The 21,937-nt window shown below is 43.6% G+C and overlaps 1 protein-coding gene across 1 annotated transcript in view; it reads right to left on the reverse strand.

The window, feature by feature from the left end:
- Positions 1-4,427: 4,427 nt before the first annotated feature.
- Positions 4,428-21,937, reverse strand: part of ANTXRL (ANTXR like) — a 55,705-nt gene continuing 38,195 nt past the window's right edge. Inside the window, exon 18 of the mRNA XM_083843119.1 lies at positions 4,428-9,583. Coding sequence (XP_083699245.1) covers positions 9,353-9,583 — 231 coding nt within the window. The 3' untranslated portion in view covers positions 4,428-9,352. The remainder of the gene's footprint in view (positions 9,584-21,937) is intronic.

The following is a 21,937-nucleotide window of genomic DNA, read 5'->3' on the forward strand; positions in this document are numbered from 1 at the left end:
GGTGTGGGGGCAGCCAGAGGCCTCGGCGGGGCTCGGGGGGATGGCAAGCTTTGGTGGCATGGGTACAGCAAACTGGTGTTGGTAGCAGCCCTTTCTCCACCCTGGGGTTTGGTAGGGCTCGGCTCAGAGCATCGCTTCCAGGGCAGCTTCAACCATCTCCCTCTTCGTTGTCCTGAAAGACGAGTGGCAACAGAGAATCTTGGGGTCCACAGGCTGCCCTGCAACGAGCCAGCAGGCTCCTGGGGCTGACATTTGCCCTCAGTGCACTGCCGGGGCAGCAGCAGTCTTGCAAGGGGCAAGTGCTTCTCTGCAGCTTGCCCCCCCCCGTGCAGCTCTCCAAGATGGTCGGGAAAGGGGCTGCCGGGGCCAGATCCTGGCAGAGAGACATCACACACTTGGCTTGGCTGCGAGCACACTGACAGGCTATTTTTACACTTATTTCCTGCTGTTGAATTGGGGCTGTTCACAACCAACCAAAACGCTGGCTTCCCAGACATGAATCATGGGCATGGCCAGTGCAGGGAGCCTGTCCCGGCTCATCCCCATGCTAGGGGGAGAGCTGCTAAGAGACCCAGAGAGGAAAGCAGGCAGCTGCTGAATTCGGACAGAGCCGCCATGGCTACAGCTGCAGAAACTGTCAGAGCTGGAGTGCTGAGATGCACAGTTCAACCAGCCATAGCTGGGCTCTGTCCTTCCAGCAAGGGAAACTGAGGCACAAAATGGAGGGCAGAGAAACAGCCAAAGCCTACTTCTCCTGTGGTAGCATTACAGGAAAGCAGGAAAGACTTGATGCTGGCTTTGCCACCCCACAAGAATGACACTGCAGAGCTGGTGAACCCAGGGGTGCTCAGTCAGCTCCTCAGAGCCACCCTTGGTACCAGCAGGCTGCAGATCAGGCTGTTGGGGAGCATACAACCCCCACACGTACATAGCTCAGGAAAAAGAGAAGGACAGGATTCCTGGACGATGTAGGAAACCTACCCTCCAAATCCACCTTCCAGGAGACCTTGCCAGAGGCCTGTCTGAGGCCACCCAGGAAACATCCCGCCTGTTCTTCCTGTGGTGATGCTGGGTCCAGATGGGTTAGAGGAAGACCTGTTCCTTTGCTCCTGTGCTAGGGAGGAAAATGAGCTATTTGCTGTTTTGACCTGTGGGTCACTTCAGCAATGCAGAAACCATTAGAGTTGGCAAAAACAGACAGAAGGCTGGGAAGCTCCAGAGCCTGCAGGGAGCTGTCAGTTCTCCCCACCCTCTTGTTCCCTAGGAGAGGATGAGTGCTGCAAGACACCTGCCAGCTCAGGAGGAGACAGACCTGACTCTCTGTGACTGTCCTGGTGGATGGGCTGTCATTCACAATGTCTCAGACACAGGCTGTGTGCATTTCTGGAGAGGGAGGCTCCCGATGACCCACAGTATACCCACGTCTACCAACATGGTGACAATGGCTTTTAAAGTTTATTAACTATCTTGTGAAGGCATCTTTCTGCTGAGGACATTGCAGCATTTCCCAACTGGCAGCAGGCCCAACAGATGGAGCAGAAATTCAGTAAAGAATAGAAAAGACCTCTAAAGCTGACCAACACTAACTCCTACCTCTGGTCACGTTCACTTTTGCATAAGGTACTCCTTGTATACAAGGAAACAGGCACAAAGCAGTCACACTTGTGTTTTTGAGGAGGTTGAGCTGCCACAGATGCTTACCACATTTTCCCATTGGTTTTGGTTAGCCAAATATGCCTTTGGTGACGTAGAGGAATCTTAAGACTCATGTTTTCATCTCAAAGCATCTTCCTATGTACTGAAATAATGGAGAATAGAAAACACTTTAGTGCGCTTAATATTTTACCTGAACACTGCACGAGCCATGATCTCTAAAGAAAGGGTAGCTTTATTTAGTAGCCTGTCAAATGCATGTGTGTTTATTACAAGTGGATGTCCTGAATGCTGTGTTCGTCTGTGCCCTCTGTGAAGACTCAGGCTATAAATCCAAACCCTTTTGCCCTCAGACGGAAAAGCGTACACCTCCAGTGCTGTATGTTCTGGGTCACGAGACCTAGGACATTTCTGCAAGTCTGCTCCCAAAATCACGTCCCTGAGGTTTAGCAGGATGCAGGAGAACACTAGCATGGACAAAGGGCAACTCAGCTGCTACATGGCAATGACGGACTGGCATGAGAAGAGCTCACTTTGTTGAACTTGGTGGCAAACACACAGATAGGTTTATATAAACACCTTTAATGAAGTATTTATACATGCATGCCAATGCCGCACCTTGGAAAGTTTAACAGGAAACATTTTTCAATCAGTGTCACAGCCAAAACCTTTCAGTAGGATGCCACATTGTTCCCTTTCTCTCAGGGCTTGTAGCTCTTTCGTTTCATCTTTGGGGTCTCACTGGTTCTCCTGAGCTGCTGTCAGAAATCAGAGTAGTACTTGTCTAGGAGACTTCCAGCATACCCTGCCTTGCAGTGACATGGGGTTCCTCAGTGTGAAGGAAGGGGGCACCTTAGTTGCAGAAACTGGTGAAGCTTGGGATAAGTCCTTACCCCAAGGCCAAAGCACATTCATAGAGTAAAGATCAGAAAATTTTCAGTATGGACAACATACTCTGCCTGTGGTTTCTTTAGGAATGGGAGCATGGGGAGAATGGGTATTTTTCAGTTACTAGCTCAGATGCTGAAGCCAGTAAAATTCTTGCTGCTGACTTCCACACAGCCACATGTTGGTGTATGTTCACATGTAAATGCCACTCCTGAGACCGTGAAGTATGTTTGATGAAAGGTGCTAAATCAGCATTAGAGACTATTTATAGACAAGGCTGTAACCAAAGCCTTAGACTTAGCCCAGACTGCGGGGAAGTTCAGGTCAAATCTGAATTCTGTTGTCTCAGGCATGCAGAAACCTAACCAGCCACAGCTGCAGCCAGTGTTGGGTTTTTGTTAACGCAGAACAAAAATGCCCAGAGCCTCGGCTCCAGCTTTTGTTTGTGTGATCTCTTCTGAGAGCCCTAGCCTGCCTTTCCCGTAAGAACCAGATGGAGGAACAAAAAAGGAGTGAAGGTCACAAAACCGTTCTGTCAGCCTGGGGAGCAGAGTGAGGGCAAGCTGGGCTTTGTCAGAGACCCCGATGCCATGAGGAGGTGCACAGCTCTAGGCAAAGGATTTCAGCTCCCATAGGGATGGGGGCACCTGGCTCAGTCACCATGCAGCTGCCCCCAGCTTTGTCACAACGACTTTGTGCAGCAATCAGGCCCCTAGAAATCAGTGCCCAGAGTTTTTCCAGATGAGGCTCTACTGCACTACGAAGCTGGGCTTAACTGACCCTTCCCACTACAGCTCCTTGGTAAGGATAGGGATAAGAGCCCAGCCTGGCCCGGAGAGCCTCTTGTACCCAGCTGGCTGCCAGACACACTGCTTTCACAGGAGGATGGCAGAGACAGAGCACAATTACCCCACACACAATCTCTGCTAACAATGGAAGTAGAGAAGCTTTTGCCCAACTCCAGCTGAGAAGGAAGTCACAGATGTCCTTGGCATGACCCTGTCATGTTGTGTATCCCAGGTAGTGATGGCATGGGCTCAAGGGGCTGAATATGTGCAAGGACCAACTTCATTTCCCATTGCACACAAGACTATGGCTGCCATACTGTGCAAACTACGTACATAGCACAGCTCAGCAGCTTTGCAGCATCCTTGGTTTTCCATAATTGCAGCCTACTTAGGTTAGAGATTTTTGTGGCTTACCCCTGCTGACCTCCTTGCCTGGCTCATGTTTCCCCCAGGCCCCCCACCCTCAAAATCCTCAATGGGGCTTGGAGAGATACAGAGGAAGCCTTAGCAGCAGGGAGGGGAGAAAAAATTAGCTTCAGAGACAGTGAAGAAGGGAGTTTAGGATCAAGTCCTGCGTTCTTCAGGCAAGGCTTCTAGAAATCAGTAGTTGTGCTCAAGTAAAGATAAAAACCAACCCTATGTCTCCAGTGTTTTCATAGGTGTAGGATTTGCTATAGAATTTGCTCTTTGCTAAAGACTTAGGTTCTAGCATCTTATTTTTCTTGGCTTTATGTTCATGTTTCTATACACTGGACTCCTCTTTAGATAGCAGCAATAAGCTCACATCCTCCTCCCTGTGTCAATCAATGTTCAAGTACCAACTTCAGTGGAAGTTACTCATCATTTCTACCCTACCTGAGAACAAAAAGGGCTTAAAACAGGTGAATGAGACAAGGATTTCAATTCTCAGGAAACTGAACCACTGAACGCACCCTTGTCTCTATTCACATAATGACTAAACAGTAACTTGGGATGGGAATTCTGACAGCCCAACCCCACATACTCCTCCTGACTGTTAGAGGGTTGAGCTGATTAGAAACCCAAGTACAGACAAGCTTATCCCTTCTTAAGATGACCCTTACAATGAAATTCACTGTAGTGTTTAACCAGTAAGCACTTTTATTGTTGATTTTGAATCCATTAAGACTACATTATGTTGGATTACAAGACGTTGGCTACATCTCCCACATTTGCATGCAGGCATTACATTTGCGAGGTTTTCTCAGAAAAATGGAGCAGGCGCATAAAATGCATAAAGGTTATATGATTATAACATGGAAGCAGCATGTCAGTTACAGAAATTGGTACCACATGTATCAATAACAACCCCCCACACCCCCATTTAAAACTTCTTTGTCCATCAAAAATCAAACTGGTTTCTCTGTCCCTCGTCTCTGTTCCCTGGCTGTCTGTCAGCCCCCATCCCCACTGTTTCTGAAAACACACTTTTTTTTTTTAAAGAGTTTAGTACAGTACATTGTTTTTCCCTTAAAAACAAAAACCTTCCTCCTTCACTATCCCCTCCCCCCAAAATGAAAAATCTATCATAACCTACACATCTCTTCAAGCAGTGTTAAATGTTAGGAATCTATTGCAGTATCAAAAGTATCAGATCAGTAACAAACTTCTAAACATACTAGGATGACCCTAAAATTCCCCTTTCCCGAAACTACCGAGAACTGAAAATGCTATACTGCATTATCACACTTGCATGCATGTATCCTGAGCCACCTGTATTTATTCACCTTAAGCCCCTTTTAATAAATAACTGTCCAGCAGTAACATCCAGAAGTGTGCTGTCTCCTCCAAATTAAACTATATTTACAGAAGTAGGGCTGTTTTTTCAGTGAATTTTTTTTAAAAAAAAAACAAAAAATAACAACAATAAAAACCAGCAAACGATTAAAGAGAAAGCATATTACTGATCACGTTGTCTAAAGACCAACAGGAGTAAAAAGCATTAGGAGCACCAGGTGCACATGCATTTGAACTGGTACAGTTCATGAAATATCATTCATTGTTATGCTCACTCATTCAGATGAGGAGCAGATTATTTTCTTTTCTTTTTCCTTTTTACATTTAGGACTGTCTGCTCTGCAGGCTACTCCCACAGATGGCAATGCATGCACTGAGGTTAAAAGATGGCCATAAATATGCTTTGATCAATGTGGTTCTGTATCAGCTTTAAACACTTGGGGTTTCCCTCCCCACTGCTTTGCACCTTGTGTCACTTCACATCTGTGCTAAGTGTGAGCCAAAGGTCCCTCAAATCCACATTGTTCTCTTGGATGAGGGGAAGCATTAGATACTCACTTTTCATTAAGTTTCAAATGATGCTATGAGCTGGAAAATACAGGGGAATCATCCCACATGAGAACATTTCTTAGCAGTGTAAGTACTGTAATCACAACTGATATACATGCATATCAAAACATAGTTAAATCTCAAGCCAGTTAGAAGGATTTTGTTCCTTCTCTTATTTGAGCCAGCTCTCAGCTGATAGACACCAGTATTACTGCCTTGACTTCAGTTGACGTACGTTAACTTACACCAGGTAAGGATCAAGCTCAATAAAATAGCAACCATTTTCTCTTACTGCATTGTTATAGTGCCTGAGATCACTGCAAACGGGCACATTTCTACAAAGCCAAAAGGCCTTAATGTAGCCAGTGTGGTATATTAACATTTCAAAGGTGATTCAGCCAGATTCACTTTCTCTTCTTCCCACATTACCAGCAAACTATCATCTAAACCTGCAGTGCTGCCATCATAGAAGCTGGTGGGGGGCACCAAAAACTTTGAGTTATTCACCACACACTTAAATTTTATATACTGAAGATGCTGGGAACTCCATTTATGCTAAACCTAATTTTCAATTTCATGGTGCTTTCTGCTTTATCATACACAGATCTGATCACCTGGAATCACCAAATCATTCCTATTCTTGCTGCACTTGCACATTATGCAGAAATTATAAGTAATTTATATCTGCAAGACTGCCTATTTGTAGCAAAGGAGAATATTTTCCAGAACTACAAGTGACAGACATGTTGGAAGTTTGATTGTGGAGAGTCCTCCCTAAGCCAACACCCCCATTCTCACTGAAAGTGAGTTAAATTCTACATTAACATCAGTACAAGTCTGCGACAACTTTGACCCCTCTTCAAGATCTATTACAGGAGCAAGAGAATAAGGAATTTGTCTTACAGGCTTTTTCATTAGCTGAACTTTACTCCTGACCCATTAGTTCAACTTGATAAGCAGATACTAAATCAGTAAGCAAATTTTCCCTTTCAGTATCACATAATTTGTGATTTGTTATTATGTGATTATTATCACCATTATTACAATCCCATCATCACCTGCTGATAAGAGACTTGGCATCTATAGAGCAGTGGTCTGCTCCAATACCACAAGCAGATAACCCTCAAAGGGTGTGTTTTGCCCTGGCAGGGGGAATTTATTATTATTTTTAATCACCCTCTGCCATTTCAATTCTTGATTAGCATTTGTGGCTAATTGTCCATTGTTCATCTAAACCACATTTGTGGCTAATATGTGAGACGCTATTAGGTTCAACTGTATGTACACGTTACAACACAGATCCAGCAAGTTTACTTCACATAGGCTTCCATAGGACAAAAATTACATCAACCAGTGATCTCTGCTTGTAAAGCACCTTCCCCCACATCCAGGTTCCCACACTCTCATTGGAGTCATCCAGTTGCTTCCACTGGTGTCAAAAGTGGAGCTTCACCAGAACTGCAGTAGAAAATTGGACACATTTTAGATTCACCTTTCAACTGAAAGAAATGGAGATAAGTAAGCGATGACTGTGTTGCACTGGCTACAGAAGGCCTTTCCATTCATAGGAGTGCTGCTCTCTGAGCAATTTTTTGTAAAGGAAGAGAAACCAAACATTAAAAACCTACACACTTCCCACACACACAGACACATACATACATACACACACTTCTCCTCTGAACAGAAATCCATTCTTAGAGATCAAATTATGCAGACCCTCTTCAAGTGACTAAAAACATGAGAACAGCATTGAGTACATCCCAGTTCTCCTTTCTTATCATGAAGTCACAGGTCAGCAAAATACTTGGGCATAAGGATGTTCCTCTTGACCTGCAGGACATATTAATGCATGCAGAAGTGCTTTGCTGGCTCAGGCCTAAATTAGGAACAATTCCAAGGCCAGCTGGCACCCATGAGTGTGATTCCACTACCTGCACCAATATACATGAGGTAAGAGCATAACTCAAGAGAGCGGAGCAGTGCAAGAGGAGAAAAGAGGCTCTGTGGTTCTTCTGAGTTTAACTTTGACAGCCTCAGCTGTATACACACGGCGTGTCACAGTGATCAGCACAGACCGATGAGAGCTTGGTATGGTGTTCTGCAAGTGGGATTCCACTGGAAATAGTAAGCCTGATTCCTGTTTGCACCAGTGCAATGTTATGTGTCTGTAAAACCTGCATGAAGAGGCCATTAAATCTGGAGTAGTTACATGATACAGTTTGTTTTATCTTGGATCTATATGCCAATAACTCATGTGATGTGCTACACACCCACACCTACACACAGATGGAGAGATAGGTATATGCTGAGCCATAATGCAACACACACATTATTTCTACAAATATCCTAACTACACAGTTAATGACTAAGCTAACCAGCGTAGGGATTTGCAGACACCCTCTCCAATACCACATGATAGGTACTGGTAGAGAAAAGCAAGCTCAGGTGTTACTTTGATTACTAGGGAATGATCTGGGCACAACCCACGCAGATGCCACACTGCACACTAGGCATGGGCTGTCCCACAGTCCCGCGTCAAACTCCCACCTCTGTGTAGGTGCCCCATCTCTTTTCTGATGACACGTAGAATTGAGGGCAAGCAGTCAACACTTGGGAAATCCTCCAGTCAAACTGGAGAGAGGGGAAAAAGCTAGCACCGACACACCACACCGTGCCTCTTGCAACCACAGGTAGACTGCAAGGCTACATGTTATTGGGATCTGGGCCATCTAAAGAAAGCTACTTATTTACTGATTTATGTCTGAATCACAAGAGGATTCAGTTCTGCTTGGCAGTAAGCCTGAAAGGAAAATTTTTAGTGATTAACCAGCAATGGAATCAGTCCCTCCTGATTTATATGACGTACTGTTTGCATATGGTAGCATTCATGCTCAAATTACACCTTTTTGTTCCATTTTGGAGTGTGTTTTCTGTAAGTGAAAACAAAACACCTACCCAAAACACTTCTCAAAATTCCTCTGAACTTGGATGAAGCTGAACCCAGGTCTTGCTCAGGGTTTGGACTTCTGGAACCAAAATCTGACCTTCAGTGACTATCCCATGCAACCAAATCTAAACATACCTAGAAATGGCAGGCTCAAAACTGATTTTTCTGGAGAAAGACACCCCTCTTATACGTGAGATTACTGGCACATAGTCTTATCTTACCTTATTATTGTTATAGCCTCCTTATAAAAACTTTCATGGAAATTCCACCTGCAGAACTAAAGGCAGAAATTATATTTGCAATTATTGTTCCATTTTAACATCTGGATGCAGTACTGTTTGGGAAACAAAAAGCAAATTCTTCAGTGAACTATGTTTAACCAACTTGCAGGTGGCAGCTATCAAAACAGATGCACGTGTATCCAGCTAAAGTTATTAACATATGATCTGACATACCAAGTCAGACAAATGTCATGTGTAAATAGATCTTCAAACGTATACATATAAAAGCTGCTACTGTATCTAGATGATCGTTTTGGTTTGTTTCTGTACCCCATAGCTCTGAATCTATCCACTGAATGTTTACTCAGCACGTGTGGTATAAATATATTCATACACTAAAATTGACACTTGGCAATTTTTTTCTTTTTTTCTTTTTTTTTTTTTTTTGCTGACCAGCAACAAAATCTGATATCTTTAACTGTAAACCAATACTCAATAAATATGCCGCATTCAGCAAAGAGACATATTTTGTCGATCAGGATTTTGCCGTACTAAGCCATGGGCTGTGGAGGTGGCCGTGAAGGAGGAGGTCCAGGAGGGGCTCGGGATGGGGGTGGTCCGGGCGGTGGCTGCCTGGAAGGGGGCTGCAGAGACACGGGAGGAGAAGGGCTTCTCGGAGCATAGTTGAGAGGAACATCGTCACGTCGTGGCAGCTTTGGCGGTGGGCTGTAAGGGGCAGAGGTCCCATCTGATTTCACCCGAGTGAAGTTCATGCATCTTCCCTGGAGGTAAAAGAAAAATTAGTTATTCATAAAAAGCATGTGTTTTGACTCATCAGCAACTAGCCAAAGGGGCTGTAAGCAGAGAGGCCAGGCTGTACTTAGAGGTCTTCATTCCAACATCATTCATTGGATCCTATACATATTGAGACTAGACTATACTAAAGGTCAGCACTAGAGACCGATGCTTTCCTTGGGTTTCAGAGCTCCTGCCTATGGAGAATAGCCTAGGACTGGTTTAACTCAAAAGGAAGCCCAGTGTGACTTTGCTCACATACACCCTCTTCTTTGCTATGACAGCCATGCAGAACCTGGCTAAAGCCACAGAGCCACCACAGAGTCCTGCCTGCCTTGGTGAGATCCATTACTGACACAGCTGTGCTAGAAAAAAAAATTCATTGGGGAAAACAGGATTATACCAAACAACATTAGCAAAGGCACCATCTGTGGCTTTCCTTTTCACAGTGATGCTAGCCTAGCTGGTGTCCATGCTTCCAACACTGTGCTGGGATAGTACATCTGTCTTCTCTGCTCCAAATGTAGCTGCGGCTTTCCTGTCATCCTCACAAAAACCTATGAGGTGTGGGATTTATGCAGAGGGAGCTCCAGTGGGTGTGTTTTCAGCACGGATGTGAGATATAGGCAGGCAGGACCTGGTGGAGAACTGTAGGTGGAGATCTTGGAAAAGGAGTAGATGAAGTTTGGGAAAAAAAACAAACAAAATAGCAAATGCTGAGGATATCCCAGACACAACTATGGGCTAAACACAACTACACCAGGGTTTCCTTAAGCCAAAACAAAGCTCTATACAGGTTCCCACTAACCAAATTCCGGACAGGAAGAGATATAGACAGACCCCAAAGACCACCTAGCCTTTCCTGTGAGGAGCAGCCAGAGGCTCCTTGGCATTTCAAAATCTACACGACAATCTCATTCAGGAACCAGGACCTCTGCTGTCTGCTTTACTTGCTTCTCCCGTAGGCCACCATGTTCTGTTACAAAGGAGCCCACTATTGCTGTGAAAGCCTCATGAAATTCTGCAGACACAAACTTGTGTGCAGAGCTACAATTCTCGGCATCTCTCTACCCATCTCCTCACCTGGAGAGGTGGGAGGAGACGCTTTGGCAACAACCCAACTGCTGCAACCTCAGCAGCAACCTGCACCTGGAAGTCAGAAGGTCCTTTCATCACCACATACAAAGGCTGGAGGTAAAGACTGAAAACGCATGAGTGGCACTGCCAACTGCCCATTTACAGGAGCCTTCAAATGCCTGGTGAACTGACTAATCCCACCAGTCTCAGCCCCTGAATTTTAACACAGCAGCACTTCATGAACACTTCAGATACATAACGGGGTCATTCACAGCTCCTATGCACTTATCAAAAAGCACACACAGACTGCTTTTCCTCATTGCAACTGGGACTTGGTTTCCATACAAGTAACCATAGGCAGGAAAATACCCATCTCATTGGTGATGAACTCCATTTGCCAGCGCTTTTTCCTTTGTGCAGCAGGCCTGTTTTGTTTCATGCAATAATCATCCTAATGCAAATGCCCTCTGCAGTTTAGCACAGAGAGGAATGTTACCTGTTTTTCTCTTTCCAGCACAAACACTAGGTGGGGAAAAGCAAAACGGCTGTTCGGTGTGTTTAGAAAGCATGTCTCTGAAGACACCTTTCCCTCCATCGTTTTGAAAGGCCTGCAAAGCCATGACGCTGGCGAGAGGTTTAGGTTGCATGCTGGAATCAACAAACCAAATTCAGCTCTAGGTTATACCAACATCTCTCAAGCAAAAATCACGAGAAGGATTCCGTATTTATAAAAGCTGCCTTCAGGGCTACACAGCTGTAGACTGTGATCCCTGTAGTTACAGATGGCTGTGACAATGGGGATACAAGATCCCATACCAGGGACAGATCGCTACTGGTACGCTGCTGCTTGGCACAAATAAACACTGAAGGTGCTTAGGGAACTGGCTGAGTTTCCGAATCACAGCTTCCGCTGGAATCCAGGCAGAAGCCATCACAGCTTAACCACAACTATCTCTTTTGTTAAGTGACTTGCAATGCCTGTAGTTTGGTTCATGAAACTATTCCTTTAATAAGAAGGGAATCGCTCTAGTTTGACTTTCTGAAGAACAGCAAACAGAGCTGTTTCTGCTATGTATCAAGAGAACCTTGTGCAAGCTCCAGAGAGCCTAGAAAATGATTCAACAAATGTAATAACGCCCAAATGGTACCACCCTTCCACTTACTTGGATTGGATGGCTCAGGGCTTCAAGAGCTCAGCTGCAGCCAAGAGTTATTTGAATGGACATGTTGTTGCCTGTACACGAGATATACTCAGTAGCTCTCAGTCCCAGTTTTCACCATCACAAATTCACCACTACAGTTAAACAACAGCCTCAATAAATAGGATAAAATCCTCTTTCTAAAAATGGAGGCTTGTTACAGCAGACTTTGCTTATGCACCTGGCTCAAGGGAACAATGTACTGGGGCCAGATGCAAGGAGACCTCAACGGGCAAAAGTCCAGGTCTTGGTGACTTCTGCAAAGATGAACCATTGGATCAAAAGACTCCACAAGTCAGTGCTTTGCTCTATTGCCACAGAACTCAAGTCCTTCCCAGCACTGCCGTGAGTGACCATCCTTGTCAGCCTCCAACTGTCATTTGTCTTCTGCTGTGCTCTGCTGTACTCGAAGCGCACTTTGGAATTGAGCAGTGTTTACTGCTAGGCAATTAATGCTACAGATAAACTTACAAATATCAAGGCTGAATTTCCTTAAATGTATTTGCAGCAGAGCTATTGAGTTTATGAATTTAAAACAGCCAAATAATCAATTCAGGAGGAAAAAAAAGAAAAAAAAAAGGTATTCAGATGAGATGCAACATAGAGGGAGGGGAAAAAATACAAGAAAAAAATAGAACAATCTCCCAGAACAAATGCAAAGCTGCAAACCCAGCACTAGTTCTTTTGCCTACAAGCCTTTCCTGCCTCTCTGTTGTCTTTCCCCCAGACATCAATTCCAAATATATTCATAGTCTATAATCAAAGGGGATCCCATAAATCTGTTTGCATTACTTTCACTTCAGTTACAGTGATAGGCGACGTCAAACTGCTGCCAGTTTCTGCCACACTCACTGATTTGTCAGACAGATGGGTAATTTAAAGGCCATGCGCCGCATTGTGTCATGAAAAATACGGTTGGGTTGGGAGAGTCTGACAGACAGAGGCTCGGATGATCGATGTATGTATTGTGACACTTCCTCACAAAAGATTACCGGTGTTACCCTGCAATCTCATACATCAAAGACTTCTGGTGAACACTGGAGCAAATCCTCCTGAGCACTTCAAGCAGCCATTGATAAATTGAGGCCAAACTTTTAGCTAGGGTTAGGATTAACAGCCAAAAGGGAAAGGGAGGAACAAGTGACAATAAATCATAAGCCAGTTTGAACTTCTCTGGTATATTTCAAAGGATTTCCACGTTGAAGAATTAAGCCCCGCACTCATCACACTTTCCTAAAAACAAAATGCCGCAGCAATTCTGCCTAGCAGGCACACCCCTCTGGGATTAGCTTCAAAAAAATTGTGACTGTTTCTCAAATAAGCTCTTTCTTAAAGTAACCACAAGATTTTTAACACACTGTGGCTGAAAGGATTAAGTAATTTCCTCTTCAAATGCATTTGAAGTCTCTTAAACCACAGAAATATTAAGACATTATTCCAAAGGTATCCTGTACCTCTGCTCTCCTTGCACAGAACCAAGGAGAAGCATCTTTTTTTCCAGGAACATCGTACGCGCCAAGTACTTTAGGGAATGGGGTCTGAGTTGCAAGGTGCAGTAATACGATGGTGATCGCAGGCACAACAGCTGTGGGTAGCTGCTTTGTTGTCTACGAAGCAGATGATCTGCGTAAATCCAGTTTTGTCTGGTTTCAGCCCCACTCCCAGGACAGCAACCCTCAGATGCTGCGACCCGCACGGCGTACTGTCATTCAGGCACCAACTGAAGGTCAACAACGCACCATATGGAGTTACGCCCTTGCTTCAGCTCACATCTGCACAGTCTTCCTAATGCACAATTATTTTGCCTCCCCATATGTCCATCCACTTGTTAGGCTCTTGTTACGCTGCTTGCCAAATTGGCTTTTCAAAAAGTACAAATACTGAAGCAGCGGGATCTGCCCTTGTCCCAGCTCCAGCTTTTATCCCAGTGTAACAATCACATGTGCACTTCAGGCACTTTGTACTTCTAGGCAATGCCTCCTCGACCACCTAGGATGTGTTTTTGTGTGTGGTTTGGGGGGAGGAAGGGAGGAACCTCTTGAAAGCCACTGCATCTTGTTTCTGTACTAGTTTCATCATAGTGCTCAGTACATCACTCCCCAGTGCTTGTTCCCCCAGAATTTTTAGATACTACTCAGCAAGGTTTCAATAGAAGGAACAATTCTGTTAAAAGAATCCAGGTAATTCAGTGTCATGTGCAAGTCTCTTCACCCATGATACTAAGAGCATTTCAGAAAAAAAGTATTTCAAAAATCCAGCCCATCTGCCAGTAACTGTTGCTTTTCCTCTGTCCATTACAATAAACACATTGATATTTAGCGAAAAAATCAAATCCAGTTTCATCTGTGCGTGATGGAATTTTTGTACACACTAAGGTCAGCCTGTTTCCTCTTTCTAGCTGTATTAGTTGACCTAATAAAATATATCCTTCCCATTATAAACTTAACTTGGGTTTCCATTCACCCTCATTTTTGCTTATGGAGTCTCAGTGCCACAATTTTGACTAGCTGAGGGGGTATATGACTGAGGAAGAATTGGCTTCAATTAAATATTTACTGAAATTTCTTAGTCTTTATTTTGGATTAATATGATACTTGCCTTTATGTTTTAGAATGAATTAAATAGAACACGTCTGCAAAGATTAATCACTCTAAAATGCAAGTTTAGGGATCCTCACATAGTGGTCCAAAATATGGGTCCATGAAAGTTATATATATATATATATATATATATACACACACACGCATATATATAGGACTTTTTCATTAGTGTTTATTTCATTAGCGTTTAGCTTTACTTCCTAAATATCAATAATTCATTGCAAAAGTGGAGTTCTAAAACTCAACAGGACAGATTCAAGTTTCTATGCTAGCTAAAAACTCAGGAGAGGAAAGCACGGTAAAAAATAAAAGGAATGCTAAAACTTCAAGCCATAAGGCAAAGGATTAAGTTGAAGTGCTAGCATCTACAAGGAGTCACAATCACTTTAGCTAAGTAAAGGTTTTGACCCAAATACCCAGAAACTGATTGAATACACTTTTAAGATCAATGATTTCTGCAAAAAAAAGTTTAATTTTGGAGACATTAGAGGGCAGTGATTAAAAGAATAAAGACTTTTTAGTAGAAACGCCTACACTGAATATCCTAAACCAGCAACAGTGCAGAAAGCTGTTCTACTAGATCTATTTATGAATGAGGCAGATTATAGATAGTAATTTTTATTTAAAAAAAAAAAAAAGAGCCTAACCAAGAAGGTACAGCGCTCCCACTACTCAAGTCTGCTGGGCAAGTATCAGGATTAGCAGCCGGCTCCTCAGAAGCCAGGATTAACGTGAAGCAGCCTTTGCCGAAAGCTTCCTTGCACTGCACTGCTTCATGCTGACTGCGTGCTGCACGTGTCACGGCTCATTAAAACCTTCACGGATTTCCTGGGAATTGCACTGATTACCCTGCAGCACACAGGCTAGAAATTAGTGAGCCACTGAAACAGTTTGTCACATAAAACCCAATCCTGCCCTGTTTCCAGGCACAGTCCAATAACTTTTACTAACTACTAGTCTTATATTTGGGACTGAGATACTGCTTTTGCGTTGAAAAATAAAGTATCAGAGTTGTCAGAGATTCCTATATCAGCAGTTTGGTGGTTGTTCATACTTTCAGCTGAATAAGAAATTAAATATAAATTACATATTTATTATAATTAATGGTGATTAAAGTTTAATTCTTAAATGACATTGTTGTTAACAGATTAAACATTAATAACTAACATGTAATTATTTTTTGTATGTAGCCATTTTTGGTTATTAGGCTTCAAATCAAAACAATATAATTACCATAAAATATTTGTTTGTATGAGAGTCTGGCTCTGTAGACATCCTCTAGTTTGACAGGTCCTCTCCTGTCAGTGCCTATTTTCTAGGGATATTTGGCAGCTCAGAATTGTTACCTAAAGTGATGTCAATCCAAAACTATTTACAGGTAAAAGAACATGGGGTTGACTGAATGGAAGAGGATTTTAAAAGATCCAGTAAAGAAGTGGAGTCCAACAATGAGAATATACTTACTTTCTTCACCACTTCTTTAAAAAAAAAATTAGTCCATCCCTTTCTTTATCCAGTGTATTATGTGGCATCTTTACCTGCCAACTGATATCACTTTTGGTCCCTCCTTTTATAATGGAGCTATCTGAGGGGAAGAAAATCACTACATTGTGGGCTATAAATCATTCATATGGTAACAGTGAGTGCCTTATAATGGCTGTAGGTACATCTAATAAATTGAAAATTACAACAAGATGAATTCAAAGGCACAAGAATGATCCAAGAAGCAGCAGAAAACTGCTTACAGCCCAACATGACATGCACACCTGCAGACACTGCTCCCACCTCACTGCTCAATCTGTGCGGGGCACTGCTTAAAACCAGGAAGGGGTCCTCTGGGAGAAATCTACTCAAGTTCAAAGTCCAGTGCAAGAGCACATGGAAGAGAAGTGGGCTACTTCCAACCTACACCAGGAGAAATCAGACAGTTCCAGGAATCAGATGGAGAAATTGGCTCTTTTAAGCTAGGATCAGGGACCTTCAGCAAAATAAACTTCATGCTGAGCACATCCATACAATCTGTCTCTCACATGCCTGCTACCACTTTTCCAGCTTAAGAACAGAAGGAAAGAACAACACAGCAGGTGTTGGACATGGAGAACCTATCCCAGTAATGAATTCAGGGCTACTAAATAATTTGCATCATGCTCCATTCAGCAGGGAGCTGCATGTTTTTTCCAGCCCTGCCTTAGCAAGAAAATGCAGCAATGGACTACAGACACCTCCTGAAAGAAGGGCCAGAGTCACAAGATATCTTGCAGGAATGCACAAAACATCACATGTCTTGGACCTTGCTGAGGTTGTGGCTGAAGTAGCTCTCAGTGCAGACCATAACAAAGCCTGTTGATTCTGAGCCCTAAAAAGCTGAAATGGTGAAAGGGATAGAAATGGATGACAATAAGCATAAACAAAGTAATGGTCCATTGGTCATCCTTTATGTCCACTACCAATCTCCAAGTATAGCCATGCTAAACCAAACCCCATCCAAACCTCACAGAAATATCAAACCTAAACCTGCACTTACGATGCACAATTTACTGCCTTCCTCTTGGCTGCCAGCTTTTATGGATGAAGCTCCTAAAATAGAGGAAGTGAGGAGAGAGACTGCTAGGTCATATCGTTTACCGAAGGTCAGGCAGAAACTTGGGAAAAAAAAATGGTACATACAAGTTCAGGACTCGTGACTCACATCCCTTGTTTCTACCACAGCACCACACATTTCCACACTTGAATGCTGACCAGACGAGAATGTGTTTCAAGGGAAAAAACAGTGGTTGGTTTGCAAAAGATTTTTTCTCATTTCCTTAGCATTTTCAGGGAAAAGGAGGTTGCATGTGCACATCGCCCAGAACAGAGGGCTTTGGAGCATAGCAACAAGAGCAACAAATACTTGCTGGGCACGACAGGCCTAACCTTGAGGTGTCAGCGGGCTGCTGGGAGGAGAAAAGGAGGCCACAAAGGACCACAAATGGTCTTGCTCCAACCGTAATTAAGTGTCACTGTGCTTTCCAGGGTGAATCGTTTGATTGTCTCTGCAGGAGCAAGATGGAGATTGTGATGTACACAGGGGAAGAGCACTAGGCTCTTTATGTACCTAGTATATAGGATAACATTGGAGACCGAGAGCTTTCTAGTGAAAATGGCTATTAATTTTCCTTGGCTTAGCCAAAAACTTAAAACTTTGGCCCACTGTGCAAACAAACTGGCTCTTCGTTTAAAATGTGGAAACAAATACAAGCATGCCCAAGCCCTCTCTGAGTAACTGGCCCTTAAGAGACTCTGCTGCTGTCTAGGACAAGCAGATGGTAAAACTGCAATTCCCACGTTACCTCTGTGCTCATCTCACAAAGACTTTCCCCTCCTGGGATAAGACTACTACAATTCATTATCAGTACTACCATAATTTGAAAGCACAGAAATCCTCTACTCGCCTCAAAGCTCCTGCGTTAACTTGGATAGAAGAGCTCCTTGGGACAAAGCCACCTTATTTCTAGGAATGAACACACCAGTGAAGCATTTCAGATTCTGAAGTCCCGACATGGAACTTTCCTTCCTATTTCCAGTGCACTATAGAGACCTAACACCTTATGAAAAAATGTCATTGTCACACTTCCCTACACAGCATGACGAGTCTATTGAGTACCAGTTCTGCACTTTGAAGCAGCTCTCTTCCACAAGCAGCTCATCGCCATCTCTCATACATATTCTTCTATATACCCTGGTCCCGGCTTACCACAGTAGTGTCCCCTGTCTCCACAGAAGCAGGAAAAAAAAGCACATACAACATAAAACACTGATACACTTCCGTTTTTCCTCAAACCTCTAAGGAAACTCAGCACTCAGAGTGCCTAGTCCTTAGCATTGCAAGAAGGGAAACTACTTTTTGTGAGCTTCACTTCAAAATTTCTATAAATCCCACTCCTGAAAGTTACCAGCCAGTGAAGTCTGAGGTTTCTACTTACGTAGTTATATTCCCTAGAAATAACCCAAAAAGCAGAGAAGGAATATTTCATGTGGGGAAAAAAAAGCAGAAAGATCTTAAAATGCTGCAGAAACTACCAAAGTTTTTGCTGCAAATGCACAACACTCAGCTTCCTATCTGAGACTAAAGCTGCCACAGAAGTCTGGAGGATTTTAATATTTACCTGGTATTTATGTTCAAAGCAAGATTAAGTGACTTAACAGATATAGCTCATAAGCTCTCAGGTCACATATTATCTTTGTGCTACCCACATACAATAGCAGACAGTGATTTTGGGTAGTCCTCTGGTACCACAACACGAACCACAATAGATTATACAAGAACAGAGGCATCCAGAATTACAGCTCCTCTGTAGACAGCAATGATGCAATACCTTTTCATCTTTAGTTAATGTTTTGTATAATAAACTTAGTATGAATAACAGTATTTATATATCACAGAGAACTTTTTATTTCTAGAACTCAAGCATCTTTAAAGGACGGTCATGGCATTACTCATTCTCCACACGAGGAATCAGATTCCTGCACAACTACCAGGAATATGTAAGCAGAGAGCTAAGAAAGGCTGGTTAGGTTAAGTTCTAGACTATTACCCAACTCAGAAGACAATGAGGGATGCATTTCCCAGCAGTGCCAAAGAAGGCAACATGGGGTTCAGCACCGATCAAAGGGCACTCCTCCTAAACCCAAGAATACTCAACTGAATCCAAGACAGGCCTGTACAGCTCAGACATGTTCTATTCTAAGTCTTATTAGAGCAGCAATGCAGTTCTGCCTAGAAAATCATGATAATGACATCCACCAAAAGACAGACATATCAAGGTCACAGTTAGCAAGGAACTAAGCCAGTGGTTCTTATCCCAGGGTCACGCTCCCTATAAACACTGAGAATCAGATCTGATGAACCTGTTCCTTTGCCATAAAAATCAAAGTATCAAACTCTTACACATGCTCTAAGAGGAACAGAATATCACCACCCTGTCTACCTAACAGGGCCCATCTCTGGAACGTTCAAAAAGCTGACAGGAGCAGTCTCACTGTCCTAGAACTTAATCTCATTTACTGGTGGGGAACTACAGTACAACAGACATGAAGTGACTTACATCAGGTACAGCCAGGGTATCTGAAGACACAGCTCAGTGTCTTAACCACAACGCCAATCCTTCTTCGTTCTGCTGTGCAGCCCGTGCTGAGTAGCACCAGCCCCAGGATCCGCACCCATCCTTCAGAAGAGCCTCTTTCAGTGGTTGCTGCAGAGCGTGCCTCTGGCTCCCAAAGCCTTGCCCACACCACTGTTCTGCACAGGGGCAGGCAGGCAGCATCTACCAAAAAGCCCATTTGTAAACCCTTCTTCCACGACAGAAATAACATGATCCTGGCACAAGTGAGAGGTAATGCCTGTAGGTGGGTTTCTTACAGGACAGGAAACTCATTAGTCACTGATTATGTTTCCAGCTGCAGTGCTCAGCATATCCTGGGAACCATGCGTTAGGACACAGGCACTGCACCAGGGAGCTTTCCTCCCCCATACCATGCCGATTATAGCGGGAATTAAGCTTACAAATACTGGTCTCCTTTGCCAAAAGAAAAATAGAAGTCACACAGGGGCTACATGTGTCTTACTTTCATCAAAAGTGACAAAGGAAGATCACCCTACTGTGGCAGGCAATGCCCAGTCTCTTGAATTCTTCAGCAGCTTATGAAGATAATTGGCTCCAGAAGGGTTAAGGAAATGGAGAAAAACCCTTAAACCAGGCAGCAGCCTCTGATGCAGAATCTGAAGGAGAACAGTGCTGCTTTTCCAGCACCCCCATAGATCTGCCAATTGCTACTTGGGCAATTACTACACAGCTCTGAGCTGCAGAGAAACCTATTAAAGGCCATTACTTGGGCTTGAAAAGCAGTAATCAGTGTGAGCTCCAACTAGCACTGGTAAGTGGGCATCTAGTGTGGAGTGACAGGCGGGTGCTGCCATCCCCGTGGGCTGCTTTCAAACCACTGACCACCTGTGGGTAGCAGCCAGAAAATAATGACAAGTCATTAATAACCCATAGGCTTGGTGTCCCACCTTCCGTCTGAGGAGTCCCAAGTGCCTGTCAGGACTTAATTAAACCTCACAGCTGTAAGGAAGGTAAACATTGTGTTCTCAAGATTTTGCAGCTGGGAAAACTAAGGCACTTAGATGCCATTGTCAGCATTACTAAGAATCACTCAAAATTTGACAGTATTCAGATGTTCTGAGCATTAACAAACCCACCAGCTTAAGAGTGATTGCTTTGAAAGGGACACAGAATAAGGAACCCCATCTCCTCATTTCAAAAGGCTTGTGTTTAAAATCCCTGTTGCCACGACTTACTCCAAGTCATGCAGTGAATCAGTGTGTAGAACTTGAAAGGACACAAGTCCTGGCTTCCAGCATGAGCAGCCACTCATATTTTGTTAATTTTTTGGATGCAGCACAGCCTTTTTACCATCAGTTTTGGGGGAATAAATAGGAAAAAATTCCAATTTTTGTACCACAGTCTGCTTCTAGTCCCTTTCCCCAAAATAGATTTTGCACATGCTAACCAAAGGTTAGACTAGTAAAGCATTACCTTTTTCTGAGTAAAGTCCCATGGGTTTACAAGGGTAACAGTGACAGCAAAATCCAGTCTACACTCTCTCTCTCACTGCTGCAGGTAATTTTCATTGACAAAAGTAAGATCACTTTCTAAAGCTTTAAGTAAACAAGAGCTATTCTGCAGGAGAGGAGGGGGGACGACATCTTTTTTTAGCTGAGGTTTTTGGTAAACCAAGCTGCTGAGAATTTCCTGTGACAGTATGTGCTGAAACGCAAAATGGAATGGATTTGCTGAAAGCAGCAGCTAAGCAGGCCATTTGAAAGAAGCATTTCACCTTCCTCTACTGCACATATCGGAGCTGTTAATGTGTATTTGATGGCATTGTTAACACACACACTTTCGATCCAGGAAGCTAAAGGAGCAGCTCGAAAGCTCCCTTTTGCACAGAGTACTGAGAACCTGCCTGACTAACCCTGCCCCTGCCCCTCCAGCTGCTGGGGCTTCTATTAAATACTTTGAGATATTCATGTATGCTCATTTCCCAAACCCTAATCTTTATAGCAGCCCGCTGGCAAGATCACAAACTCCTGAATTTCACAGGGGAAGCAGAGGAGAAGCAGTCAACACAGTTGGTCCTGCTGGTCCCACCAGTGCTGTTGGCACCAAGGCTACTCCAGGGCCACGTTCCAGCTCTGTAAGTAAATTCCTCATTGGCAACCAGAGTCTCCTTTTGTCAAGGAAAACAAATATTATATGTGGAAAAAAGAATAAAAAAATCAAATGAGAAACCATCACCACCTGCCATTGCCTGGGGGCATCCCAAGCTGGCACTGCTTTAAAGAGCATGTATAAAGGAACCAACCATGTCCTCATTCAGTAGCAGGAGATTCCTAAATGCATTCCTAGAAGACTGAAGAGCTTTT

The sequence above is a fragment of the Anser anser genome, assembly GCF_964211835.1.
Source record: "Anser anser genome assembly, chromosome: 7".
Classification (NCBI taxonomy): Eukaryota; Metazoa; Chordata; class Aves; order Anseriformes; family Anatidae; genus Anser; species Anser anser.